At 58.6% G+C, this 25,578-nt stretch overlaps 2 protein-coding genes and 2 long non-coding RNA genes across 5 annotated transcripts in view; 2 read left to right on the top strand and 2 right to left on the bottom strand.

The window, feature by feature from the left end:
- DHRS3 (dehydrogenase/reductase 3) overlaps positions 1-18,855 on the top strand; it is a 32,900-nt gene extending 14,045 nt beyond the window's left edge. Inside the window, exons 1-6 of one of the 2 annotated variants that reach the window (XM_016149465.2) lie at positions 10,166-10,718; positions 12,013-12,156; positions 12,823-12,942; positions 13,109-13,347; positions 16,113-16,238; positions 18,341-18,855. In XM_016149465.2, coding sequence (XP_016004951.1) covers positions 12,073-12,156; positions 12,823-12,942; positions 13,109-13,347; positions 16,113-16,238; positions 18,341-18,425 — 654 coding nt within the window. In that variant the 5' untranslated portion in view covers positions 10,166-10,718; positions 12,013-12,072 and the 3' untranslated portion in view covers positions 18,426-18,855. Of the gene's footprint in view, positions 1-10,165; positions 10,719-12,012; positions 12,157-12,822; positions 12,943-13,108; positions 13,348-16,112; positions 16,239-18,340 lie in introns of those variants that run through there. The other variant, XM_016149464.2, reaches the window with a different exon arrangement.
- LOC107513137 (leucine-rich repeat extensin-like protein 3) lies at positions 2,384-5,078 on the top strand. Its single transcript, XM_036228876.1, is given in 2 exon segments — positions 2,384-3,368; positions 3,370-5,078. Coding segments are annotated over 2 exon segments (1,080 nt in total). The 5' UTR covers positions 2,384-2,610; the 3' UTR covers positions 3,692-5,078.
- LOC118609389 lies at positions 16,560-24,092 on the bottom strand. Its single transcript, XR_004953403.1, has 3 exons — positions 23,652-24,092; positions 23,025-23,548; positions 16,560-16,838 (listed from the first exon to the last, which is right to left on the bottom strand). It is a non-coding gene; the product is annotated as an uncharacterized LOC118609389 (long non-coding RNA).
- LOC118609391 lies at positions 18,656-22,551 on the bottom strand. Its single transcript, XR_004953405.1, has 2 exons — positions 19,234-22,551; positions 18,656-18,969 (listed from the first exon to the last, which is right to left on the bottom strand). It is a non-coding gene; the product is annotated as an uncharacterized LOC118609391 (long non-coding RNA).
- Positions 24,093-25,578: the final 1,486 nt, after the last annotated feature.

Below are 25,578 nucleotides of genomic sequence, written 5' to 3'. Positions count from 1 at the left end.
AGGACCTCAGTGCTACTTCTTTAAAGTGGGCCAGTAGCTCAGGTCCACACACAGCCCCTTGAGGACTTGCCTAAATGTATGGGTCAAATGAAAGGGAAAAAAAAGGATTTGAGTTTTGTTTTGGTTGTGGAGCTGAGGCTTTATTATGGCGATGACTATTCTCCTATTCCTTTTGCCCCTAACTTGAACGTGCTTCTGAGCTGACCTTTGGCTTTTTGCATATGTGGGTGGGAGAGCAGGCGCCTCTTGGCTAGCTGTTTGGGACGGGTTGCACATTCTGCATCCCACGGTAGCCCTGCTGCCCAGGGAAGGGGTGGAAGGCTGGTGACATGGCATTCGGTCCCCCGGGTACTGCTGTTGAGCATCCTCTGTGTCATCGCCCTGGCCAACTTCCTGGGTGTGCGACATGTGCAGTCACACGGGACTCTGCGCTCAGAAGGGTCCTGCGACGGTTAATTAATTCCCTGCTGTCGCCACCTTGAAATTCTCAATAATTTTAGAACCACGGACCCCGAATCCTCATTCCGCACGAGGCCCTGCAAATGACGTGGCTGGTCCTCGTGAAAGCCATGCCGCATGGGTGGTCAACTTTGTCCCTCCCAAGGTCCCCTCGAGGGACATTATTGCCCCATTCACAGGGAGGCACGTCATTTCATTATTTCATTCATCCACATACGCACCAGGCACCCCATTACCAAGCCAGGTGCTGGGGTGAGCACCTGAGTTCTAGAGTGTGTGTGTGTGCGCGTGTGTGTGCACGTGCATGCGTGCATGTGTGCATGTGTCAGGGGAGAGGGAGAGACAGTAAACAAATGAATGACAAACTTTCAGACAGTGACAAAATGCTGTGAAGACAATGAAACAGGGTGGCAGGAAGGAGAGGGATTTAAATATTAATTTCAGTGAAAGGGAAGCTGGGACCGACTCTGGCAAAGCTGTGCCCGCTGCATTCCCGGGGCGCTTCTTAAAGACCTGGGGTCATTTCTAGGTTTCCCCAACCCCCACGAGGACCTGAGTTCCTAGGGGAAGCCGTGTGTGGGGTCTTTGGGCCCAGGGGACTTTTTATTCATATGTTTCCACAGCCCTGGCTCCTCACAGTGAACCCCGAAGGCCAAGTTTGGGAGGCAAACCCCTGAAGAGAAGGCCTGCCTTGGTTTCTCTGAGTGTCTCCGAGTTCTCACTGTGCCAGGCCCTGCACCTGAGGCTTCTAACTAACCCCTGAAGCCTGGTGAGGGCTTCTTGCACTTGTGACCTTTCCCACGCAAGCACAGGGAGGCCACTTTGGATTCTCCCCCACTCCCCCCGCCCTGCCCCCAGGAGAGATGGTGAAGCCCAGAGACGCCAGGTGACTCACCCAAAAGTCACACAGCAAATCAACTCCAGAGCACAGCTCTGGCCGGCCAGCCAGCCCAGCCCTGCTGCTTTCCCTTCCCCAGGGCAGTCCCGGCCCTCCTGGGAGCTCCCTGGAATAAAGGGTGGTCTCCTGCTTGGTGGGGGAGGAGAGCAGCCGGTGCAGACACTTAGGCATCTTACACTTAGAGAGCCTACAGCACCAGCCCTGCTAAAGAGAAATGAACTGTCCAGAAAGCTGAGTGCAAAGGCAGGTTCTGCCCCAATCTGGTGGGCAGAAAGTGCAAAGCTAACCCAGGAAGCCCAGGCGAGTGTTGGAGGCCCCCTGGGGAGGCACAGCAGGAGTCCCTCGTGGAGAAGCTGACCCTCAGATGGGGGGAAGCTGCCAGCCCCCTGCGATGCGCCAGAGGAGGGAGGCCCAGCTCCAGTTGGGCCAGTGCCCGCCAGGGGGGCGGTGGAGGAGGGCGTCGGGACGGTTCACGCCGCGGCCAGCAGACTGGCTGCGTGTTGCAATGTCTGGTGGCGTTTGCAGCATCCTGTCCGTGTGTGCAGCTGGGGTAACCTCAGGCCGGCGCGGAGGAGCGTGTGCGGCTCGCAGGCTGCGAGGCCCGGAGGCTGCTGGCACCTTGCATCTCATTTACAGCTCTGGGTTCAGCCGCAGGTCAGCGGCGCTCGTGACATCACCGCGTTTGTTTACCGCTGGGCTGGAGGGAGGAAGCGCAGGCGGTCCCCGCCGCGGGAGGGGGACACCTCACCCCCCCATCCGCACCCACCGCCCTCCCCATCCGCGCCCCAACTCCAACCCCGCCCCCTCCTCTGTCCGCACCCTCAACCCCAGCCCCAACCTGGCCCTCCTCCTCAACCCCACCTCCCCATCCGCGCCCTCCCATTTGCACCCCAATCCGTCTCCCCTCCTTACCCCTCCCCCAATCTGAGCCCCACCAGGCCTCCTCCCCACCCCTCCACCCTCTGCTCATTTCCCACCCCTCCCCCCGCAGACCCCTACCCGACGCCCCGCCCCGCCCCCGCCCTATCTACCTACCCTTTCCCTCATTTTCCCATCCGCCCAATGGGATCCCAGCCCAATCCGCACCCAGGACTCCAGCGCAGCCCCGCCCCATCCCCTCCCGGGACCCCCGCGGGTCCCCACCCTCCGCCCGCCCCCGGGCCGCTCTCGGAAAGACTTCCTGGAGCCTCTAGACAGACCCGGAGGTTCCGGCCGGCCGGGGCTCCCCCGCCAGCCCCTCGCCCCACCCGGTGATGCAGACTCGCCTCCGCGCGCGGGGCGCCGCCGGCTCGTTACTGCCAGCGGCAGGGTTGGGATGGCCGGCCACTTTGTTATTGGAAACTGGTGTGTTTACCAGCGGCGCTAGGTGGGTAGCTGGCCCGCTTGGCCCGCATCCAGGTACCTCTGCCTGCAGAGGCTGCCTCGGCCACCTGGAGCTGTTTCCGCGCTCGCGGCCACCCCTCCCCCTCCCCCTCCCTCTGCCTGAGCCCAGTGTTTGGAGCTGGGAGGGTGGGGGGCCCGGGACGCGGGCTCTCAGGCAGGATCTTTCTCTTTCTTCACACCGGGGACTCGCCCAACCATTATCCCTGGAGAGACGGGCTTGGGGGCTCAGTACAGGGCAACCAGTTCTTCCCAGTCTCAGGCCAAACCCTTTGCGGTCTTCTTCCGCTGGCAGCCCGAGGCCGCAGCCGTGCCGGCCCTCTCTTCCATCACCTCCACGCAGCCCCCTCCATCGCGTCTGTCCCCTGCCCGCCGGCACCGCAGCTCCCCACCGGCCCCCTGCGCTGCCCGGGCCCTACCCCCAGTTCAGCCGTCAGAACCTGGCGCCAGGTGCGCGTCGGGGGCCGTCATTTCTCTGTTCACGACCCTCCAAAGGACTTCCCGTGGCTGAGAGGAGAATTCAGGACCACCCCCAATGTCAACAGCCCCCACTTCCCGTCTGCCACGTGGCTCAGCCACTTGGCTTCCTTGGGGTGCCCAGGACACCAAACTTCTTCCCGCCCCAGGCCCTTCGCTGGCCGCCTCCTCCGCCCCGAATGCCCACGGTGCTGCCTCCTTCACCTCCCCCAGGCGTGTGCCCAACCGCCACCTTCTCAGAGGCTTTCCCTGCTCCTGCCCCCACCTCAATACCACCCCTGCCCCCAGGAACTCTGTCCGGCCCACTGCAAAGCTTCCTGCTCCCTTCATGCACCTTCGGCCTCCTTTGCGTATTATACAGTCAGAAGTTCATGTGTTTACTGTCGCCCATCTTCCACAGACCTCCATGAAAGCGAACTCGGGGAGAGAGGGATGTGTGACCTACTGTATCCCCGGGTGTCCAGCGGCGCTCAATAAACACTCTGTGAGGGAGGGAGGGAGCGAGTCGCAGGATGAGGGGTGGTGGTGAAGCTCAGGTTAGGAGTCCAGGGTCAAGTGTCACTTCGAAACCTCCGGTAGAGCGGCCCGCGCGAGCTCCTCAGCCAGTCTGGGCCTCATCCGCGCACCGGACGTACGTTCCCACTTCTCAGGGGATGTGGGGCGCGCGCTAGAGGAAAGCCGTCAATGGTGGCTCTCCTACCCCTCCCCCACACTCCCACCTCAAGGTCGTGTGGTGTTCCCTGCCACCAGGAAGTCGGGATGGAGGAACCGGGGCTGCGGGCATGGGCTTCCGCCGGTGACTTTGGCACCCCCTGCCCCCCGTGTTCTGTCAGGTGAGGTCTGAGGGCAGACAAGAAGGAGGCACAGCCCTCGGGCTGGTCTCCTGGGCTGTTACCGCTTGTTGGTTTTCTGGCTGGAATTGAGGAGTTGTCCTCTCCCTAGAGTCAGCCCCTGAGAAGGTTTCCCTGGAGGGTTTGGTCCCAGGACCAGAAAGATGCCAAGAATCACACCCAGGGACGAGACGGGGACTTAGCCCAGTTGTCGCACTTGGTCTCGGAGCACCTGCTCTTGGCAGGTGGCCGTGGTATCAGGTTTTGAGGAGGGGGCTGCCCTCCGTCTTTGGGGACACGAGGCATCCGGCACAGAGGGAGATGGGTGTCTCCGCGACGGGAAGAGCGGAGGCCTGAGAAGTAAAATGGCGTGGACGTGTGCAGCGGCCTTATTCACGGCTGCCCAAACTCGCAACCAAGACGCCCTTCAGCAGGCGCCCCGTGGCACATCCAGGCCATGGGATGTCACGCAGGGCTCGAAAGAAATGAGCTCTTACGCCGTGGAAGGAGGTGGAGGAAACTTACATGCGCATGACTAAGTGGAAGAGGCCGATCTGAAAAGGCTACGTACTGTGTGACTCCAACGACATGACGTTTCGGAAAAGGCCAGATGACAGGCGACGGGAAAGAGGTCGGTGGTGGCCAGGAGCTGGGGGGCCGGGAGGGGTGACTAGGCAGAGCACGGAGGATTTTTAGGGCAGCGAAACGACTCTCTGTACGATACGGTGTGTATCCGTGGTAGATGCAGTCGTTGCGAACCTGTCCGAAGCCGTGGAAGGCAGCACCAAGAGTGAGTGAACCCGGACGGGAACTGTGGCCTTCGGGTGACGGTGACGTGTCATTGTCGGTCCGTCAGTCATAACGGATGTACCAGTCTGGTGCTAACGCTGATGTTAGGAGAGGCCGTGCCCATGTGGGGGTCGGGACGACGTGGGACATCTCTGTCCCTTCCACTCGATTTTGCCGTGAACATAAAACTACTCTAAAAAAAAATGAAGTCTCGTAGTAATAAAACGTTATTTTTTAAAAGCGGAGGGAGGGCTGGGAAGCAAGCGTCTGCGGGAGGAGGGGGGTATTTTACACGAAGGGCTCTCAGTTAAAGACGCACTTGAGCAGAGCCTATGAGAAGAGGGGGGGTGGGGGGGGCTGCTCGGGGGAAGGGCACAGGGAGGAGCTGGTGCAGAGGAGCTGGTGCAAAGGCCCTGGGAGAAGCAGGCAGGGTAGGACCGCCGGCCGGAGACCAGCCAGCCCTGCGCGTGGGGGAGCTGAGGGCAGAGATCAGATAGGGGAGGGAGGGCCTGCGGTCATGGGAAACACTGTAGATGTCACTCTGGGTGAAATGGGGAGCCACTGGGAGTTGTGGGCACCGTGACAAGGTCTGAGTTACATTCTAGAAGAATGGCTCTGGCTGCTGTGTTGAGGGGCAGAGGCGTTGGACCAAGGGTCAAAGCAGGGAGACCGGTTCGGTCCAGGTGAGGGATGAGGGGGCTGGGCCCGGAGTGGCAGCCATGAAGGAGACAAGAGGTGGCCAGCCTCTGGATTCCAGAAGTCAAACTGACAGGCTGGGCGTGGGACAGAGCAGTCGGGAGGTGGGCTCCAACCCGTACTGACGAGTAACCTCGGGCGTATCTCACAGCCCCCTGATGCCTCGGCTTCCTCGTGCCCTGCCTCCCGCCTGTGGCTGTCACAGGACCGGGTGGGAGGCTGCTGCAAGCATACCCTGCCCTCGCGCTTGTCCCCGTGACTCCCCGGGGGCCGGTTCCCGGCTGGACATCGGCCGGGAGGAAGTCCGTGTCCAGCTCCGGGCTGTGGTCAGGGGCCCGTAGGAGGAAGACAGTGTCGGCTGCTCTAATCTGAGGAGGTTCGTAACCCCAAAGGGGACGAAGCCAGAGCAAGCCTGCCACGGCTCCGTGGGAAAGCCCCGCCTGTCCCTTGGGCAGCCGGGCAGTGCAAAGACAGGAAGGGGAAGGCGAGCACTGTAGCCTGACGGGGAGGCCGAGTGGTCTTTGTCCCCTCGGACCTGCGGGGCTAAGCAGTCATTGGCGGGACACAGGTAATGGACCTGGCCATGGACAGGGGCACGTAGAGTTTGTAGGAGAGGTACAAAGATTAGGACGTCTGGAAAGGCCTCAGGGTAGCGCCATCAACCCTGAAGGGCCGTCTTTGGTAACAGGGCTGGGTGTCGGTGATGGGTGGCTGGCCGGCCGGCACTCCCAGTGCATGAGAGCTAGAGGCATTCCTAGAAAAAAAAAAAAAAAAACTGCGGTTTATTCCTAGAAAAAAAAAAAAAAAAGGCTCTGTCCTGCAGAGGAACGTAACTATTTTTCAGCAACAGAATCTTTGTAGAAATGACTGTTGTAGAGGCCCAATTAAAAGTGTCACTGCTCTGGATGGCCTAGGACCCCACCTACCAAGGCCCCTACCCCTCGGCAGCCCCAAGGGTCCTCACTGGAACCCCCCAGGGTTCGCCAGAGCTCAGTGTCAAAACCTCTTCTACTGAGAAACCCTAACGGGTGACCTGCGGCCCGCCCCACGATTTTGTTGCCTGTCTCCCGTTCTCAGGCCGAGACTGTGGCCAGGGCAGGGTCTACGAAGTCAGGCAGGAGGGTGGGAATGGAGCGGTCTCTACGATTGGGCTTCTGCCCCAGTCGAGGCTGTGGCTAAAGGCCAAGAGGCCCCGGTCGGGGTCTCCAAGGTGTCTGTTGCCCCAGTGACCCCAGTTTTCTGGGGGATGGTGGGACCTTCTGTGTGCGAGGGGGCATCTATTTCTGTTCCCGGGGTGATATTAATGATAACAAGAATAATAACAACTGCTATGTATCGCGTCCTTTCTTCGTCCTCCCAACCACCCTTCGAAGTGGGCGTTTATGAATAACCTTCATGTGCAGAGCGGTTAAGTGGGTTTTCTGAGTCTGTGGAACTCGTGAGTGGCCGAGCGGAGAATGGAGCCCGAGCAGTTCGGCCTCTGAGCCTGTGTTCCAAGCCACTCTGTTCAGGAGATGAGGAGATGAGGGGTCTCTTTTGGGGACAGGCATGGGCGAGAGAGGAGAGCTCGGGACTGAACTTAGACGAGCTGCGTGCGTGTTAAAAGCGTGTGTGTCCATGTTTCAGGTATCGCCCGCGCGCGCGCACACACACACACACACACCCAACCGGGGCTCTTGCTGGAGGGGTTGGGTGGAGGAGGGCTACTCAGCCTCCAAGTTGTGACCTTCCCACCTCCCTCCCACCCAGCCCTGGTTTGGGGTCTCCGGTGGGTATTTTCTTTCCTTCTCTGGTCCAAAACACGGGGCCCATGGGACGTGAGCCGGCCTGCCAAAGACCAGCCCAGGGACTCGGAGCGTTCCAGGGCTGCCAGTTAATCACGCGCTCCTCCTGGGACCACCCAGAGACCACCCGGCTTGGCTCACGTCACTCGTGGGCCTGTGCTCCGCAGCTGGACTCCAGCAACGAACCCCAAGTCCAGGCCGCGGTGAGAGCCCCCAGGCGAGGAAGGTGCGGCCGGCCGGAAAAGAGCCAGTTCCCTGGTCCACAGGTTTTTCTCAAGGCCTCTTAGAACCGGTGCCATGTGACAGCATTAGTTGGGTTTTACTCTGTGCCTGGTCCGTGCTGGACGCTGAGGTTACGAGATAAGTAGGGTAGCCCGGAGGACCTCGCAAGCTCGTCAGGGCGGCAGGGGTGCCGACAAACAGGCCCCGCACGCCGGCCTCTGCGCGCTCACTAGTGGAGGTGCAGACGAGCGTTGGCGTTGGCAGTCAGGAACTGGAGTTCGGAACCACGCCGCTCTGCTAGTGGTGAGCGCTGTGACCTTGGGCGAGTCATTTTACCTGTCCGAGCCTCGCCCACCAATGGCGAGAGTAACCGTACCCACTTGCGGGATCATGGGGACAAAAGGAGAAAACACACGGAGGTACTCAGCACGGCACCCGGCCCGCGGCACGTGCTCGGTAGATGTCGGCCATCGCGTAGCGTGGCTGCGGGAGGGTCGGAGGGGCGTCGGGGAAGCTTCAGAACTGGAAGGGCATTTGAGCCGGGTTCTGCAGGATGAATAGGAGTCCGCACGTAGACCCGGCACTTAAAACAGAGAAAAACAGCCTGTTCTGAGCACGAGGTCGAGTCACGGGGAACCCCGAATGGGTGAGATTTGGTCCCTGCCCTCCGAGAGACAGGACAGAGACTCGAAACGGCGGTGACGGAACACAGAGGCCCAAGCGCAGTGTGTAACGAGCGAGCGTGAACCGGGAACGCGGGGATCCCTGCAGGCGCCCTCACTCGTTCGCTCAACGGCGAGGAGAGAAATGCAAGCGGACAGCCACCTCACGGCGGGCGGGAGCTCGCAGAGGCGCTGCCGGGGGCCGGGGAGCAGCGGGGATTGGACCCTCTGTGCTCAGGGACGTGCATGAAAGGATCTGTTTGAGCAAAGGTCTGTGGGGAAGCGGAGTTCTGCCTTTTTTTTCTTACGTTCGTAAATAACGGTACCCGTCCTTTGGAGACAGCCTTGCTTAGACAGACGCAAGTGACAGTCGGCCAGGGTCCCATGACCCCTGCTCCTGTGCAGCCCGGCGACTTCTGTTAACTAGTCCCATCTTCAGAGTCGAGGTTGTCCCATGCGGGTAATGCTGCGCCCTTCTTCCGACTGTTAGACCCCCGCGCGTCCTCCCCTGTCACGAACACTCATCATCCTAATGGCGGCGGAGGAGGGCGCATCAAGGGGTGGAGCTCTGATTTTCTCAGCTCCTCCTCCCCACGGACGATAATGAGGAGAGCACCTGCTGACCCTTGGCGGGTACCAGCTTTCTGTGTGCTCAAGCCACACGAGACCCCATGAAGAGAGGAAATGGCCTTTCTCCTGCTGGGAGAGGGAATGGCGAAAAACAAAACAAAACACCCTCGGTTCGAATCCCAGCTCTGTCACTCAGTTGCTGTGTGACCTCAGATAGGTGGCTTAGCGTCTCTGAGCCGCAGTTTCCTTATTACATGATGGATGTAATAGAGCAACCTCATAAATCCCCCAGTTTAAATGAAGTCCCGCTCGCGGTAATTTGTGTCTGACTTTTCTCGTTCCTTCGCATCTTCCCCCATGGAATGCGGGCTCCCGGTGGCAGGGACCGTGTCTCCTTTGTTCTCTGTCCCGGGTACTGGTCATGGCACCCGGCCCACAGTAGGTCCAACCACTCCCTTTACTCAGCTCTCTCCCTTACCTCCCATCCCCAGGGGACCAGCCCCAGGCCACGCCCTCACCATGGAGATGGGCCTGGGTCCTAAGATAGAAACATGGCCAGCCTGGCCCTCGGGGACTCTGAGCATCCACCACCGTCACACACACAGAGACACAGAGAGAAAGAGACACAGAGACAGACTCGCATACTCAGACACACAGTGAGGCGCGCACACACACCTGGGCCTCGTTTTTATCTGAGATTCTTCAAAGGTCTCAGCTTCTGACCTGTCCCCTGACCTCTCAGCTCAGCCCTAGGGTGGTTTTGGGGAAATCCTGGGTCTTGCTGACTCTTGGTCTAAGTAGATGCTGTGTCGAAGGTTCTGGAACCCAAAACGGATCAGTCAAGGAAGATGGGATGGTGTCAGCTTTGGAGAGGCCACTTAACCACTTCCCAACCCATCCCACCTGGGATCCGGAACTTTCATTCATTCACTCAACAAACAGCACAAGCCACGCTGGGCCCTAGGATGTGAATATGAACAAGCCAGAATTGAGGCCCTTAGGGCTCCCAGCTTAGTGAGGTTGGGGTGAGGAGGGCAGAAAGCAAACCTGCCACAAAGCCCAGGGAGAGGCGGGGCTCTGAGCATAGATGTGAGGAGGCCAGTCCCCCAGCCACAGAGGCACCCCTTTCTCTCCCTCACCAGACCCTAGGGAACCATGCAAGCCCAGAGTCCTGTTCTCCATACGAGCTGGTTGTGGGATGGGGGAGGAAGACAAGGATTACCTTTAGCTCAGGTGGACTTACTCAGAGTTGGATGGATGTGTGGATGGATGAATGGATGGGTGGGTGGATGGATGGAAGAAAGGCAGGTATAGGTCGGTAGGTTTCAGTGGGTAAAGGGATGAATGGATGGGTGGGTGGATGGATGGGTGGGAGGAAGAACGGTGGACGGACAGATTGGACGACAAGAAAGGACGGAAGGAAACGTAGCTGGTGGTGACCACACGGCAAGGCTGAGGTCTGGGGGAGTGGAGGTCGCCCGCCCCAGACGGCCTTCCTGGAACAGATACTTCTGTCCTCTCTTCTGCATTCAGTTAAACTCCCCAGCCTCTCCTGGAGGACCGCATGCTAGATCTGCTTTTAGTTCAAGAGACGAGAAAGTACCCCTTGGAGCCTGACTAATTGCAGTGCATTTGCCCTCGATGGACTTTTGCGGTCATGGAGAGCCGCTGATGGAGGCCTCCCTCAAGAGTCCTCCCTGTATTTCAAGACTTCAATTAAAATAACTAAAGAGGTTGGAAGAGGTGGATTTTCAAACGGGGCTTTTCCCAGAGATGTTTTAGCAGTTGAGAAAACACTTTAATTTTCTTTTTAAAACTATTTCAAAAGTTTTTTAAACTCAAATTTTTAAAAAATCCAGGCCTTTGGAGACCAACCAGCACCTTTCTGTATCCCATCAGCTACAGCCGTTTGGGGCCCTTTCTGCTTCAGTGAAATTTCTGAGATTTCAAGGTAAACAGTTGATAAACTTTTACCACCAACAACTGCTTATTGGTGTGACTTTTCTCTATACTGAGTCACAAAGCAAAATATATAGAAATCAGTTGGATTCTGGTCCGGTGTGCTTGGTCCCTAACCTCCACTTGAAAGTGTTTGTCTTCCCAAATAGCCTTTCTACTCTCAGTAGTTGTTTTAGAGTAAGGTAATATGGACTTGGATATGTAAATGTAGTCCTTGTCCTGGTTTCGCACATTGGGGTTTCTATGTTGGGCTTTATTTTTTTTTAATTTTTCAAGGAGAAATGTCAGGGATAACTTTTTTCAAAAGGAAGAGAGAATAAATAAAAATAGAAACCCATTCATCTAATCCCCTTGCGGCATTTATCTTCCTTTCTCTGGCTGTCCCCAGCCGGGCCTTTTCTCCCTCTGTGTTGATTAAGCTGAGTCTTAGGGTTCTTATTCCCCTCCCTCCAACTCCGACCTCCTGGCTTCTGACCCTCCGGCTTCTGACCGTCTAACCAACTGAGACCTCTCGAGAACACGTGTGTCATTCTTGGGTAGATGAAGGTTGTGGATTCTCCAGGCTCCTCCGCTGAGCCTTTATGGCCAGCCATTCAGAAATAGGTCTAGCTCCTTTAAGAAGAATTCATTTCTTGGTCCGGCTAGAGTCACCTCCTGGAATAATGAGTCCTGAGTTTATGATCTGGGGGTGCGGAGGGGGGTGGGGTGGGCAGGGGGCTGGGCGAGGCAGTTTCCTTCCTAGCGGGAGCTTGTCTGCCTCTCTTGCTGGCCCTTCTTCCGAGTGTGACCATGACCGAATGTGACCACAGCAAGGTGAAGGCTCTGCTGAGCCTCTGTGCGCCTCACGGCCGGAAGCTCCCAGTGCAGTCCAACCACTGCTGTTCGTAAACCTGGCTCTAGACCTCAATGGCGAGGAAGCCAGTTTGTTCCTGAGAACATTCTGGAACGTGGTACAGAAAGAGCTCTGCTATCACTTCCTACCTGCGTAGGATAACTGGAATTGGGTTGGCAGGTGTCCCGCTGGAAGGAATGTCTAAGAAAGACTTGTAAATAGTCAATTGATTGGTCAGAAATGGGCTCAGAAACTCTTGGTTCACCTCCGGCGAGGCTGAACCCCTTTTGAAGAATCGTGTTGTTAATTTGCTTTGCACACTCTCTTTGGATGGAATCACGGAGGCCAGTCCTTGGGCAAATTACTCTAAATACTGAGTTTCTGATGGCAGTCATTGAATCACGATGGCTTGCTCAGTGACCGCCTCTCCAGCACTGTTCCTCTCTCCTTCCAGATTGTTCTCTGGGGCCGGACCGAGAAATGCCTGAAGGAGACCACGGAGGAGATTCGGCAGATGGGCACCGAGTGTCACTACTTCATCTGCGACGTGGGCAACCGGGAGGAGGTGTACCAGACAGCCAAAGCTGTCCGGGAGAAGGTAAGTCGCTTGGGAGGGTCCGTCCTCAGCTCAGCAGGACACAGCGAACCGGAAAAGAACAGTGTCGCACGGCTGGGGGCGAGCATTGCGTGCGGCAGAACGACTGTTTCCGGGGCATCTTTGGGGACTCTCCCCTGAAGCTGGCCCAAGTCGTGTGTGCACGTGTGTGTGTGTGTGTGTGTGTGTGTGTGTGTGTGTGTTGCAGGCGGCCGGGATCAGGGGTGTGGGTCGATTACAGAACAGGAGTAATCATCCGTTATCTTCTTTGGAAGTTTAGACTTTGTGAGTTTCTATCCTAAACGCTGGGGAATAAATGTCCCATTGCCCTTGGGGAAAATCCTTCTCCTGACTCTTTCCATCTGTTTAGACCAAGCGTATCGGTGAGCTGTAAGCGAGCAAAAACCACCTGTTAAGTGTCTGGCCCACGGTAAATGTTGACTGTTTTTATGTAACAATAACCCCATTTATTTAAAAAAAAGTGTTCCATGCCATACATGACTTCTAATCCCCAGGACACCCCTGGTTTGGTTTTTGGCTCCATCTTACGCATCAAGGCCGATGCTCCTAGAAGCACCAAGGCTGCCCAAGGCCACAGGTCCGCCCCTGCAGGGGTAGGCCACTGGGGCTGGCCTCCCTGATGGGCCCGCGGTCCCCTCTCCCCCACAGGTGGGCGACATCACCATCCTGGTGAACAACGCCGCCGTGGTCCACGGGAAGAGCCTGATGGACAGTGACGATGACGCCCTCCTCAAGTCCCAGCACATCAACACCTTAGGCCAGTTCTGGGTGAGGGCCGCCCCTCCCCCCGGGAGCCTGGGCGCGGGGTGGGAGGCGGGGGAGGCTCACCGGGGCTGGGGCTCGGGCTCCCGCCAGGGCCCACAGTCTGGGACGACGAGGTGGCTGGACAAGGAGAATGTGGCTGCCCCACGCTGACCTCCCCGCCTGCCCGCAGACCACCAAGGCCTTCCTGCCGCGCATGCTGGAGCTGCAGAACGGCCACATCGTGTGTCTCAACTCGGTGCTGGCGCTGTCTGCCATCCCCGGCGCCATCGACTACTGCACCTCCAAAGCCTCGGCCTTCGCCTTCATGGAGAGCCTGACGCTGGGGCTGCTGGACTGTCCGGGCGTCAGCGCCACCACGGTGCTGCCCTTCCACACAAGCACGGAGATGTTCCAGGGCATGAGGGTCAGGTCAGTGAGCAGGGGACCCGCCTCCTCCGAGCCAGGCCCCGCGGCGGATAGGACCTGGGGCGGATAGAACCTGGGGCGGGGCTCGCTAGGCACAGAGGAAGCTGGCCACGGAGTGGGCATCTCCGTCTGACGTGCACGCACGTTCCCATAGAGTTTGAATTTAGAGGAAGCTGGATTCGCGACCGTTAACATTCCACGTTAGCTTTCCCTCTCCCCGTGAGGTCTTGGCTTGGTGTCTTCTTATCCGTGCATACAGGAGGTACTCGATAAGCGCACGTGGAAGGGAAGTGCAGCCGTGGCAATCCGCGATTTTAACTGGGCGCCCTGAGCACGGGAGGGGGCGGGACGTTCGCAGACCCCGCGTTGCGTTCGTGAGTCTAGTTCACCTCCCGGCACAGCTTCAACAAGGACATTCAAGGTTTTCCTCGTGTCATTTTTCCACCGCGAACTGCCCAGGGCTGAATCTCAGCTCGGCGTCATCTCGGACAAGTCATTTATTTGGCTTTTCTGAGACCTCAGTGTCCTCATCCACAAGAAGGGGCTGATAATAGTACCCCCAGCTTCACAGGTTCGATACTCCTGTGTGTGCGAATCGACTAGCCTGCCTGGCAAGTAGGAAGCTCTGGGTGAAGGAAGGTGAGCTCCCTGCGGTCGGTCAGGCGAGCCCCCAAAGCTGGGGAGAAGACGCTAAAAGGATGTTTGGTACTTAACCAACTCCCATGTCCTGAAAGAAGAAAAAGAAGAAGAGAAGCGTGGCCTCCTCTCAGACCGCGCTTGGCAGCCGCCCGGGTCGCAAGCGGGAGGCACGTGTTTGAGATGGCGTCTTCCCTCGTGGGTTTCCCAGCTCAAGTGGCCGTGTGGGTGGGCGCTGTTTGTAAGTCGCTGTCGCTTGATCTTCTGTGCGCCAGCCGCCCCAGATGCTTCACAAACGCTGCTGTCGGCAGCCCTGTGAGAGGGCTCTTACCCCCATCCCACAGACGAAGGGACCGAGGCTCAGATGGCGGAAGTAACTCGCCCAAGGCCGCACACAGATAGCAAGCGGCCGAGCATGCTTCTCCCATGAGTCTGTGCTGCCTCCGTGGGGGGTTAACACCCATCCCACCCCCGTGGAAGGAAAGAGGAAGCCCTGCCCGCGGATGTGCACGAGGTGTCCTCTGTCAGGTTCTCCTGCAGGGTCTCCCCAGAAAGGGCCCCCCTGAATCCAGGGAGCTTGGTCTAGCCATCCTGTCTTCCTTTCCCCAGTAGTAGGGCTGGCCCAGCTGGGGACTGGAAAAGCAGACCGTCTGCCGAGTCCGTAGGGTTCCAGCACCGGGGAGCTGCCTCGGCATGTTCATCTCTGCCAGACTGCACAGAGTGGGGACCTTGGCAGCATATCGTGACAGCAAAGGGGGCGCAGGGTGGCGGGGGGTGAGATCGGGGGCTCTCTGAGCAGCCATGTCCGAGCTGGGCGCCCAAAAGTTGTCCTTTGCTCGGGATGACATCAGACCCAGGTTACTCATCACCCTTAATCCTCCTGGTGCCAGAGCAGCTTCACAAGCCCGTTGTGGGATTGAGGTCAGAGCCAGCGGCATGAGCCCTGCGCCTACAGGCCCCCGAGGGGTGGGACAGGCAGCGAGGGAGGGCGGGGACAGAGCGCGGGCCTGAGGCGCCTGCCAGCCTGGTTCGATTCCTTCCTACCCTGCCAGCTCCCCAGAGCCTGTTTCCTTCTCTGTAAATTGGAGCGAATGATTCCCGTCGAGCGTTCAGCGTAGGCCTGGCGCGCAGAGCATCATCATCGTGTGGTCTCAGGTCAGGTGCCTCGAGCAGGCATGAGAAGCTCCCGATGCATGCTTATTCACTCATTCATTCATTCATTCATTCATTCATCAACGCCATGGGAAGTGCTCTGTGAATATTCGAATGAATCAATGGATCCATCAATGGAGCAATGAATGAGTGGACCAGCAGGCTGGGCAGAGAAGGGCGTCCCGACAGAGCCCCTGCTCCCAGACGGATGAGCAGGACACATTTGGGAAACAGCAAGCGACTCTGTTCATTGGGCAAGCATTCGTCAAGCACCTACTAGGTGCCAGACACCGCACACTGGGGATGCAACATGGAGCAAGACCAGCCTAACCTCTGCCCCGTGGAACGCGCAGTCTGACGGGGGAGACGGGGCGTTAACAAGGAAACAGACGGGCAAGGCCATTCTAGGTGTGCGAGCGCCATCGAGGAGATGGGAGAGACATCGGAGGCCACTCTGAGGGGACCGGCGGAGACGCCGCCCTCAGGAGGAGCCGAGGGGAGGGAGCCAGGCTGACGGCGCAGCTGCCGAAAGACCCCGAGACCGGAAGGGACTTAAGTGACAGCAACGGGACGATTGGCCAGGAAGGCTGGGGCAGAGGGGCGGGGCGTCAAGTGGCAATCAGGGCCCCGAGTGAGCAGGGGGGTGTGAGCAGGGCAGTGAGTGGCATGATTGGTGGCATGATAAAGGAGCCATCCGCGGTGCTTTGGAGACAGGGGGTCCCGGTGGCCGGGTCAGAAGTCCTTCATTCCCCAGCGGAGACTCAGTGCGGGGCGGGGGGGAGGGAGAGACGGAGCAGCTCCTGACATGTCTGGGGAGGCAGGGGGAGTGAGGCAGAGAATCCCAGATGGGTCTCAAGTCTCCAAATCTCAAGTCTGCTCAAGAAACCATATGGGTAACCCAGACCTGTCAGGCACGGAGGCTTCCAGCTGAAGTGGCTGCTTCTCCGGGAGAAACCCACTGTGTCCCTTCCTGCATTCAGGTTCCCCAACCTCTTCCCCCCACTGAAGCCAGAGACGGTGGCCCGGAGGACGGTGGAAGCCGTGCAACTCAATCGGGCACTCCTCCTGCTCCCCTGGACCATGCACGCCCTCGTCATCTTGAAGAGGTACGGGGCTGGGGGAGGAAGCTGGGGGCCAGGCTCCTGCCGACCATTCCCCCTCCTCCCGGTGGACCCTGGTGGGGAAGAGGCCTCAGGCAGAAGAAAGTACGCATGTGACCTATGAGTCCTGTCCGCCGCGGGCGTCACCGTGAGGAGTGGTGGCGCCTGTGGCCAAGGATTTCCCGTCCTGACTATGGGGCAGCCGTTCTCAGACTCGCTGGCCTCAGGACCCCTTTACGACCAACAATTATTGAGAAGCCCAAAGAGCTTTCGTCTGTGCGAGTCGGTATCTATTGCTATAGACTGTATTCGAAGTTAAGACTGAGAAAAAGTTCTGTAAGATTTACTTACACATTTGTTTATATTGAAAACATTCACTTATGGATAGCAAAAACCAGTCCATTTCATTAACATTAGTGATTTGTTTAAATGAAAACTATGTTTTTGAAAAAGGAAAAGGGATATTGGGAGAGGAATGGCCTGGTTTCACGTTGGTACGGAGCTCTCGTTGTCTGACTCGGCCGGAGACGGCTGGGTTCTTATATGTGCTTCTGATTTGAGTCTGCTGGGATGTCACATGTCATACGGCCTCTAGAAAGCTCAACCCTGCAATCAATCGTGAGGGGATGAGTGGAAAAGGCAGATAGCGTCTCAGTATGATTATAAAAAACAGTGTGACCTCGCAGACCCCTGAAGAGATCTGCGGTACCCCATGCGTTCCTGGGCCACACCCTGAGAACCACCATTCTAGAGACTTAATAGTGGGCAGAGATTCAGGATTCGTAGAAACGTCCCGGTGCTCATCAGGCGGGACTCGGCAGGGCAGACCACCCGGGAGGTAGGCCTTATCCAGGAGGTCGCCCAGCATCACATGCCCTGGGCCTGTCCGGACTTCGGGCACAAGCCCTTCTTCCCGTCGCGGTCCCACTCTGAAGGGGCTCTTCCGGGAGCCCCCTGAGCTCAGTTGTCACGGGCCTCTCATTGCTGCACTGGAGCCTGCCACCCTGGAGCCAACGGTGACCGTGGACTCCTGGCTCCTTAGAGCCCCCAGCCTTCTCCCGCCCCCAGCCTGACCGACTGGCCCCCTCTGTCCTGCAGGTCTCCCCAGCCGTGTGTCCACGGCGGGCGCAGAAACCACGTAACTGAGGGAACACCTCAAGCAGTCCTCCTGCTCTGAACTCGAAGCCCTTTCAGAGACCGGGGAGGGGGGAGAGGGAGTAGGGGCCAGGGTCATCTGAGGGCTCTTTGGGCCACACCTGGGCTTCCCTCAGCCCACCCCAACTGTTGCTCTTAGCTGCTCCTTGGCCGCCTCTGCAAGCCCCTAGGAGAGCAGGACTTGAGCCCTCACCAAGGTGTTAGAAGCCTTTCAGAACATTCTAGAACAAAGATAGTTTTTGTCTAGAACATCTCTGCGCTCCCACAGTAAGCCCCCGGCCTACATTTCCTGTTCCGTCCCCCACTACTTTCCCTGCCACCTCCTCTTTACTGTCCCTAAGAGAAATCTCCAGTCCCACCACCTCCAGGAAGCTTTCCTGATTGTTCTGGCTAGAAGCAAGCCTTTCTCATCTTGCACCTGGAGTGGTCTAGCGCCCTTCAATTTAATTCAACAAGTAAACCGAGTTCTTCCCATGTTGGGCCCTGTGCTGGGGGCCAGGATCAGAGATGAGATATGTCCCACAGGGTCCCCCATGGGCTTGACAATTAAACAGTGAGGACAGCACCAGGACTTGTCGGGGAAGCACGGGACTATGGGCCAAGGAGAGGCCTGAGCATGAGTATGGGGTGTGCCCCTGGAGTGGGCGACACCCAGCGCCCTAACTCCTCGGCCCCACAGTCAGGACTTGTTGAATAAGTGGCATTTGGACTTAATTGATCTCTGAGATACCTATGGGCCCTAAGTGCTATGAATGTGGCTTTGAATGTTTATTTCCACTGCCCGCCGTAGGCCTTGTAAACAACCATTTATCCGTCCGTGAGGGGGCAGGTGGGGGTGGCTTGTGGAATTGCAGAGAGCGGTGAGCAGAGCTATGAGACCCATCACCCTGCTACACCGTCTCGTGTGGCCGCCAGTGACCCAGGGGCTGACCATCTTCTTTCGTCCCCCCCAGCATACTCCCGCAGGCTGCACTCGAGGAGATCTACAAATTCTCAGGAACCTACACCTGCATGAACACTTTCAAAGGGCGGACATAAAGGCAGGATGCAGAGACGTGCTCGAAAGCCACGGAGTCTGAGGCGGCCACGGTACCAGGGCGCACACCCACGTACCTACCCCTTGGCACCCTTCCGCTGGGTGAGCAGGACTGCTCCTGTCCTGAAGAAGAATCCGTCTGCCCCTCAGGCCAGCCCCAGGACCTTTGCACAGGACCGATGGGCGTAGCTGACCCCCATGGAGAGGCAAGAATCCAGCCAGCAGCCGCCTCGACACTTTTGTACATTTCTAATTCTGTAGTTTATTGTTCACTTGCTTCTCGAGTCTAACCAGCCTCTGCAGTGTGCATGGACTATTTCTGGGAGGGTCTGTGCCCAGATGCTCCACCTGTAGCTCCAAAATCCACTCATCCTCAGCTTATGCAAACCAGTTAAACGGCAGGAATGAAAAATAAAGAGATGGCTTTTGCGAGTTCCTTTGCTGAAGTCCTTGACCACTGGTCCTTGGTGGGTCGTGGGGGAGGGGCCAGTCCCAACCTCAAAACCCCATCCTTAGAGAGAGAGTTGGTCCGCTCAGGGTCCCCAACTGCCAGGAGTGGAGTGGGTGGAAAGGAGACAGAGATTGGGAGAGAAACCGGAGTTCAGGCCTAGGGGTGCCCAGTTCCTCGCTGGCTCCGCCGGGCCCCTCCCAACAGCCATGGCTTAAGTGGCCCTTTGCCTCCCCGCCCGCCTCCTTGGTGGAATCATCATGAACTAGGTTGCACATAGCTGTCCCCTGCCCTGCCACTGCCCCACCAGCCACAAAGCCACCAACTCGGGAGAGCAGAACCAGCCTTTACTGAGCACCCACCGTCCCCCTGGTGTGTGCTGGATGCTGACACGAGAACCCCGCTGAGAAGCCGAAACTCTGAAGACCAGCGGTACGTCAAGGCCAGTGCCAGGAGGGTGGTCCGGGCCCCACGCCAGGTTGGATTTCAAGGGATCGAAGTAAAGCAAGAAAGGAGAATGGGGAAGTCTGGAATGGCAGAGGAGACTGACACAGGGCTCAGTCAGTAGGACAAGTGACAGCCAAGCGGAAGTGGGAAGAGCCGCCCCGTGGTCCCTGTGTGTGCGTCCTCCCCCGCCGCGGCAGGCTCAGCGCGCCTGACCTTGGGCATCTGACCTTGGGCACGGGGACAGGCGGACGATGGAATGCCATCTGAGTAGCTTCCCTCTGCGCAGCTCTTGCAGGGGGCGCAGGGAGGGGAGCAGGCAGTGAGGAGAGGGTCACGGCCACAGATTCAGGGAGGAGGTCCCCCAAGGGTTGCGTTGAGGCTGCACGTGCCGCCTTCCCGTCAGAGGACACGCCTCACAGCCCGTCCGCTCGTCGGGCTGGCCTGTGTGCAGGAACCGGCTCACGATCGCGGCCGCCAGGTTCCACGTCATGACATCTTGCTGATCGTTACCCAGTGCCCCCAGCAGCAGCCGAAGACCAAAACGCAGCTCTTGGGAAGCCCTGGAAAGACTTCCGATAGCCACAACGTGTATCAGCCAGGGCATGACCCCCTCGTCTCAATGGCTTCCAACAATCGAGGTGTGTCTTATGATTACCACCTGCCTTCGAAGGAGGCTGCAGCTCTGCTCTGTGTCGTCTTCACTCTGGGACCCCAATTAACAGAGGAGCCTCTGTCTGGGACAGTGTCCTCTCGTGGCCGAGGTAGACTCACCTGGCCACCTGAACGCCGGCTCTGAAAGCTTCTGCCCATGAACAATGCAAGTCATTTCCGCTCACATCTCATTGGCCAGAGCCTGTCACGTGATACAGCGGGGCTGGGCGTACAGTCCCCATGGCGGGGGTGTCAGTAACTGTAAACTGTAATGCATTCTGCCACACCATGGAGGAAGATGTCCGTAAGAACAGAGGACAAAATCGAAGTGTGGGCAGAGGATGGAGGAGGCGGGCAGATGATGCCCTCGCAGGTGCTCAGCAGAGTGCCCAAGGGTCACTGCCCTTTTGGGGGGGGGGTGGTACTAGAAAGGCCATTTTGCAGATGGGAAAACGGGCTCCGAGCGGACCGCGCGCTCGCGAGGGCCGGCGCCAGACTCTGAACTGCACTCTGCCTGACCCACAATCCCTGTCGCCTGCGATTTGGTTCTTGGGGACACGTGTCACTAAAGTGCGCATTGGAAAGGGGTTCCTCTGGCCCCCTGGCCAGCCTGGTGAGGTCGGGCCTGGGGTGTCCACGGCCACACGTGGCACCCCACTTTGGCGTGTCTGGACAACACGGGTGGGTCCCCCAGGCCCGGACCAGCTCCACAGGCCAGGTGCCTGTCACCGGCTCCCACAGGAGAGACGTTGGGGGTAGCCACAGGCATAGAAGAGGGGAAGGAGGTGGGTGAGCCCTGACTTTTCTGACCACCCTCGAGCGGCAGGCGGGTCCCTGTGCTCATGGCCTGGCTACGGGCCAATCTTTCGGCGAGGATTTGACTCCCGAGTTTGCCACGAAGTTGCATTTGGCCAGGAACACAGCGAGGTCCCGGGGGTCTGAGTGGACTCTGGCCGGGCCAGCCCTGCCCTGGGCCCACTGAGAGCAGAATCACTGTCCCCACTGTGGTGGGACCTTGGGGCTTCTGCGGACAGCAGGGCAGGGCCCGGTCCCACCCCACCCCCTCCCTCTCCACTGGGACACTTTTAGTCTTTTTCTGGATCTTTTCCCAGAGGAACCGGAGAAAAAGCCTTGGGCAGATTCCCAGGAGGCCCGGCCTGGTCCCTCCCCGGATGGCCAGGCTGCTTGGAGAGCCTGGGTTGGGGGGGGGGGGAGGGTGAGAGCTAATTCTCTCCCTGAGCGTAGCCAAGCGAAGGAGGGTGACAAGCACTGGACTCTGGTTCCCTGAAGGGCTGGACAGGGTGTGCCAACCCTGTGAGGAGGACTCAGGCCCTGGGAAATGACCCAGTTTCCAGGCCCAGGGCTCCGTCCCGTCTCCAAAGAGAACCAGACTTAGAGGTGGGCAGCAAGCCCAGGGGGCAGGGGTGGAGGGGTGGGTGCCAGACCCAAGCCCACCCTGACGTGGCTCCAGGGGACCAGGCCTGGCCTGGCGAGTGGTCAGGAGCTGAGCCCTGGGGCCACTCTCTTGCTCCCGGGGCCAGGATGCTTGGAGATGTAGACTCTCTTCTCAGACCCAACCGATGGCCAGGAGGGATCAGAGTGGCAGAGAATTCTGGGCATGAACAGCCCATGCCCCTAGGGGTGGCCCAGTCTGATGAGGGACAAAAAAAAAAAAAAAAAAAGGAAGGGCGAGAGCAGGTCCCAAACGAACAAATCCAGCTGCGGAAGTGCCCAGTGGCCTGGAAGGAAGAGCGGGGGGCGGGGCGTCATTTCAAGGCCCCCATGAGGGGTCCTTCCTCTCACCACAGCGGCATCTGGGACTTCTCCCTCTGTGGGGTCTTCTCTGATGTTCAGGAAAGGCCTTCCAAAGCAGAGGGAGGCGTCATTAATGAGAACCCGGAGGTCTCTTTGTCTATATACAGATACCCTTCTCTTCCGGCAAAGCCGGGAGGTGACAGTGTCCCTTGACGTAGAAGGAAGGCCTGGAGCACTCGGGGGCTCCCCAGTCGCTGCGCACCCTCTGAGTAGGGCTGTTGGACTGTGATTCGATTTGCCAACATGTTGACATGTTTCTCCTCATGAACCGAGGGATGGATGCCTGCTGTGGACCAGAGCCGGGGCCTGGGGACCTCTGCCCCTCAGCCGTGCGGGGTGCAGCCGCCGTCACCCCTCACCTCTCATGGTTCCCCCGAGGGCCTTGGCTTCCAGCAGCCCGACAGAGCCAGCTTCTCCCGGCCCACCACGAGGCCCCAGGATCCCGGGGCAGAACTCAGACCCCGGCGCTCTGCCAGCCCCGCTGTCCCCTGTGCGTGCGACGCCGCCCCGCAGGGTGGACGAGGTGTCCCTGCCCTCCTCCATCCAGTGCGAAGCCTCGGGGAAACTCGAGGGGACATTGTGGGGCTGGCGGCTCCTGCGTCTCCCAGCCAGGACCCGATTGCCCCTCAGGACACTGGGGGTCACCGTCTCGGCCTGGCCTGTGATCGTAGCATCCTCCGAGGCCTGGCTGGCTTTCTTGTGGGTGGAGGAGGAGGAAGACCCAACACGGGTAGTGGGCGCGGGGGTGAGGAGGGCAGAGGGAAGGGGCCGAGAAGGAAGCGTGCGCGTGCGCGGCTCTGGGCGGCCCCGTGCGCCCGAGTCTCTCCTTGGCTCAGGATGAACATGAACGCAGAAGTCCCATGGGAAGACGCTGCTGGGAGGGGCAGGATGGCCACTGTCCCGCTCTCGGTACCCGGATCCCCTCGGGCGGGCAGCAGCCATCAGAGGCAGGGCCCCCACAGATCCACCACCCCAAACGAGCTGGCAGGGGAAGCCCGTGCCGGGGGCGGCTTGGCCTGCCCCGGAAGCTGGCCGAGCACACAGCTACCTGACCGGGGGTCACAACGTCTCTGGACTGAAGCGACTGAGAGGGAATATTTCTGCAGGGCCCTGAAGCTTAGATGCCCATGACCCGCTGCCCAGCCCAGCTGGCACAGGCCGAGAGCCGCTGGGGCTCAGCCTCGCCTTCCGCCCCACCTGCAAGCCCCCCGCCTGACGAATCCTCCCAGAGGCGACTCACCCGGCGCCTGAGATCTCGGCCTTTCCCTTATTTCATTCTTCACCCATCTCCCCATTGGCCGTGATTATCATCGTTGTATATAACAGCTTCGTCGAGATATAATTCACATTCCACACGATTCACTCACGTAAAGCACACAATTCAATGTGGTTAGTGCATTCACAGGGTTGTGCAACAGTTACCACAAGCATTGCTGGAGCGTACGTACAGGATGTGGTCTTTGTGTCTGGCTTGTGCCACGAAGCATAACTTTCCAGGGCTCGTCCTCCTCGGTGTCTTCGGTCGCCTCAGAGCTTCGCCCCTTTTCATGGCTGAATGACCTCCCATTGTGTGGCCGCCCGTGTGTTTACCCGGCCCTCGCGCTTCAAGGACATTCGGGGCCGTCATTACTTACCTGCTCTCTTGTTCCACCGGACGCTCTCTTCCCCTCTAGACCGGACCAGACACTCCGTGGAGGTCACGTGCGCGGAGGCTGCTGGTCCACGTTCGCTGGGCATCCGGGGGTGTGCGTGGCATGGACGACTCTGGGTACATAATGAAGAGGGACAGAACCTTCGTCGGAGACCGCCGACGTCGGCGTGTGGCCTTCCTCCCCACGCACCCATTCTCCCGTCCACCTCCCCTTACAGCTTCCAGATGGGGCCCCTGAGTAACAAAACCAGCGTTTCACGGTAAACGTTCGGCATCTCTCGCCGTGGCACTGTGGACGTCTCGCTGCTGGTAGGGGCCGTCCTGGGCCCTGCGGGCTGTTGGGCAGCATCCCCGGTCTCTCTACCTGTGAGATGCCAGTATTGGCTCCCCTCCTAGCTGTGATAACCGAAAACGGTTTCAAAAACGTCCCCCAGGGAGAGCTCCTGGTCTACACCCATTTTCTTCCTGCATTTTCATCACAACCCGGAGCGGGAGGAATTGTCGCTGACTAGCAGAGAAGTCTGAGGCCCAGAGAGGTTTCGTGGCCTGACCACGGAGAGGCCAGGATGTGGAGCTTCTGCTCCCAGGGAGCTAGGAATCGAGAGGACATCCAGCCTCCCTCGGGCCTGCCAGGTCACCACCGCCCAAGTGTCTCTTTCTTTGGGCTCTATTTAAAACTCCCTCACGCTGCCCTCTTGGTGAGTTAAGCAAACTCTGCAGAATTTTCCAGCCGGCCTCTCCCCCACCCCCTAAATCCTTATCATTCCTTTCATTTTTCAATGTTCACGAGACAAAGGAAATAAGCACTTGGAGGAAGACACAAGCTGTGTTTGTTTCTTAGCTGCTGCTGAGATGTAACTGGATCCTGCTCCGGGAGGTCAGCCTGGGTCCCCGAGCAGGGCCTGGCTGTGGCACGTGAACTTCCGCGGCCCTGGCACACTGAGAGAGAGAGAGACCAAGCGAAAGGACCCTCAATGCCACAGTAGATTTCCGCGACGGTGGGCTTCCCGTTGGGGATTCCGGCCGGGCCCACACCTTCTCAGCCATGCCAGGTGCCTGCTGGCTGAGGGCCAGCGGACGACCTGGGAGGAGCCTGCTTGGCTCGTCCAGCTGGGAGCAGAGAATGGAAGAGGCTGGACTTTGGAGCCAGCTCTATCTGGTTGAGATTCCGAACCCTGGCTCTGTGGGGCCTTGAGGGGGGTCACTTAACAACCTGAGCCTGCGTCCTCGTCCACGAGATGGGACCAGCAGCCCTGTCCTCCATGAAGCTGTTTGTGAAAATCAAGGGGCTAATCCACATAAATTAATGCATGTCTGCTTGGCGTCAATAAATAGCAAGTCATACATTAATAGGTTTATATTATATTGTACTTATTTTATAATAAATGTTGTAAATTAATTGTTGAGTAGTGTACTTGGTACATGACAGACCCTTAGTGCTTCCTATGTATTAAATAATTAACCTCCCCAGAAAACAGAGGTGGTGAGAGATGCAGTCACCTGCCTGGCGCTTACTGCACAGCTAGCAACTGGCAGAGCTGGGATTCGAACCCCCGAGTCTAATTGCAAAGCCCCTGTGCTTAACCCCTGGGTTTCATGGTTTCTGGAATAAGAAGCCTAGAATGTCAATGTTGCTACCCTGCTGTGTGCCCAGGCCTCCCGGTCCACCTGCGTCCACGGCACTGCGAGATTCCAGCACCTCTTGGCCCGCTGCTCGCTCCCGGTGGCAGGTAGGCCAAGGTGGGCCAGGCTCGAGCAACCAGCTGAGGCCCTTCGGTGATGGGACATGTTCCAGGTGGGTCTCCTTTCAGAGCTCGCTGGAGCCTGCCCTGCCCTCTTCACTGTGGGCCGGGAAGGGAGTGGAGGGTCCGCGTCCTCACTGCTGCAGCTCATCCTCAGACACACACACGCGTGTGTGCACACGTGCGCATGCTCTCTCCCTCCCTCCCTCTCTCTGCACTCTGCCCCCAGCCCTCAGGGTGGGGCACAAAGCCGGTACCCAGGGCAGATGGCTCCCCCTAGCCAATTTCGAAGCCCGTAAAAGGTTCCTAGCACTCTGCCCGGTGCTTTTAGGGACGCTTAATTCACAGGGCGCCTGCAGGGGGCACGAACAGTGGTGAACCAGGCAGGAGTCTGCCAGACC

This window comes from Rousettus aegyptiacus, unplaced genomic scaffold, assembly GCF_014176215.1.
Source record: "Rousettus aegyptiacus isolate mRouAeg1 unplaced genomic scaffold, mRouAeg1.p scaffold_m13_p_1, whole genome shotgun sequence".
In the NCBI taxonomy this organism is placed as follows: domain Eukaryota; kingdom Metazoa; phylum Chordata; class Mammalia; order Chiroptera; family Pteropodidae; genus Rousettus; species Rousettus aegyptiacus.
This window is presented reverse-complemented; position numbering and strand designations above follow the sequence as displayed.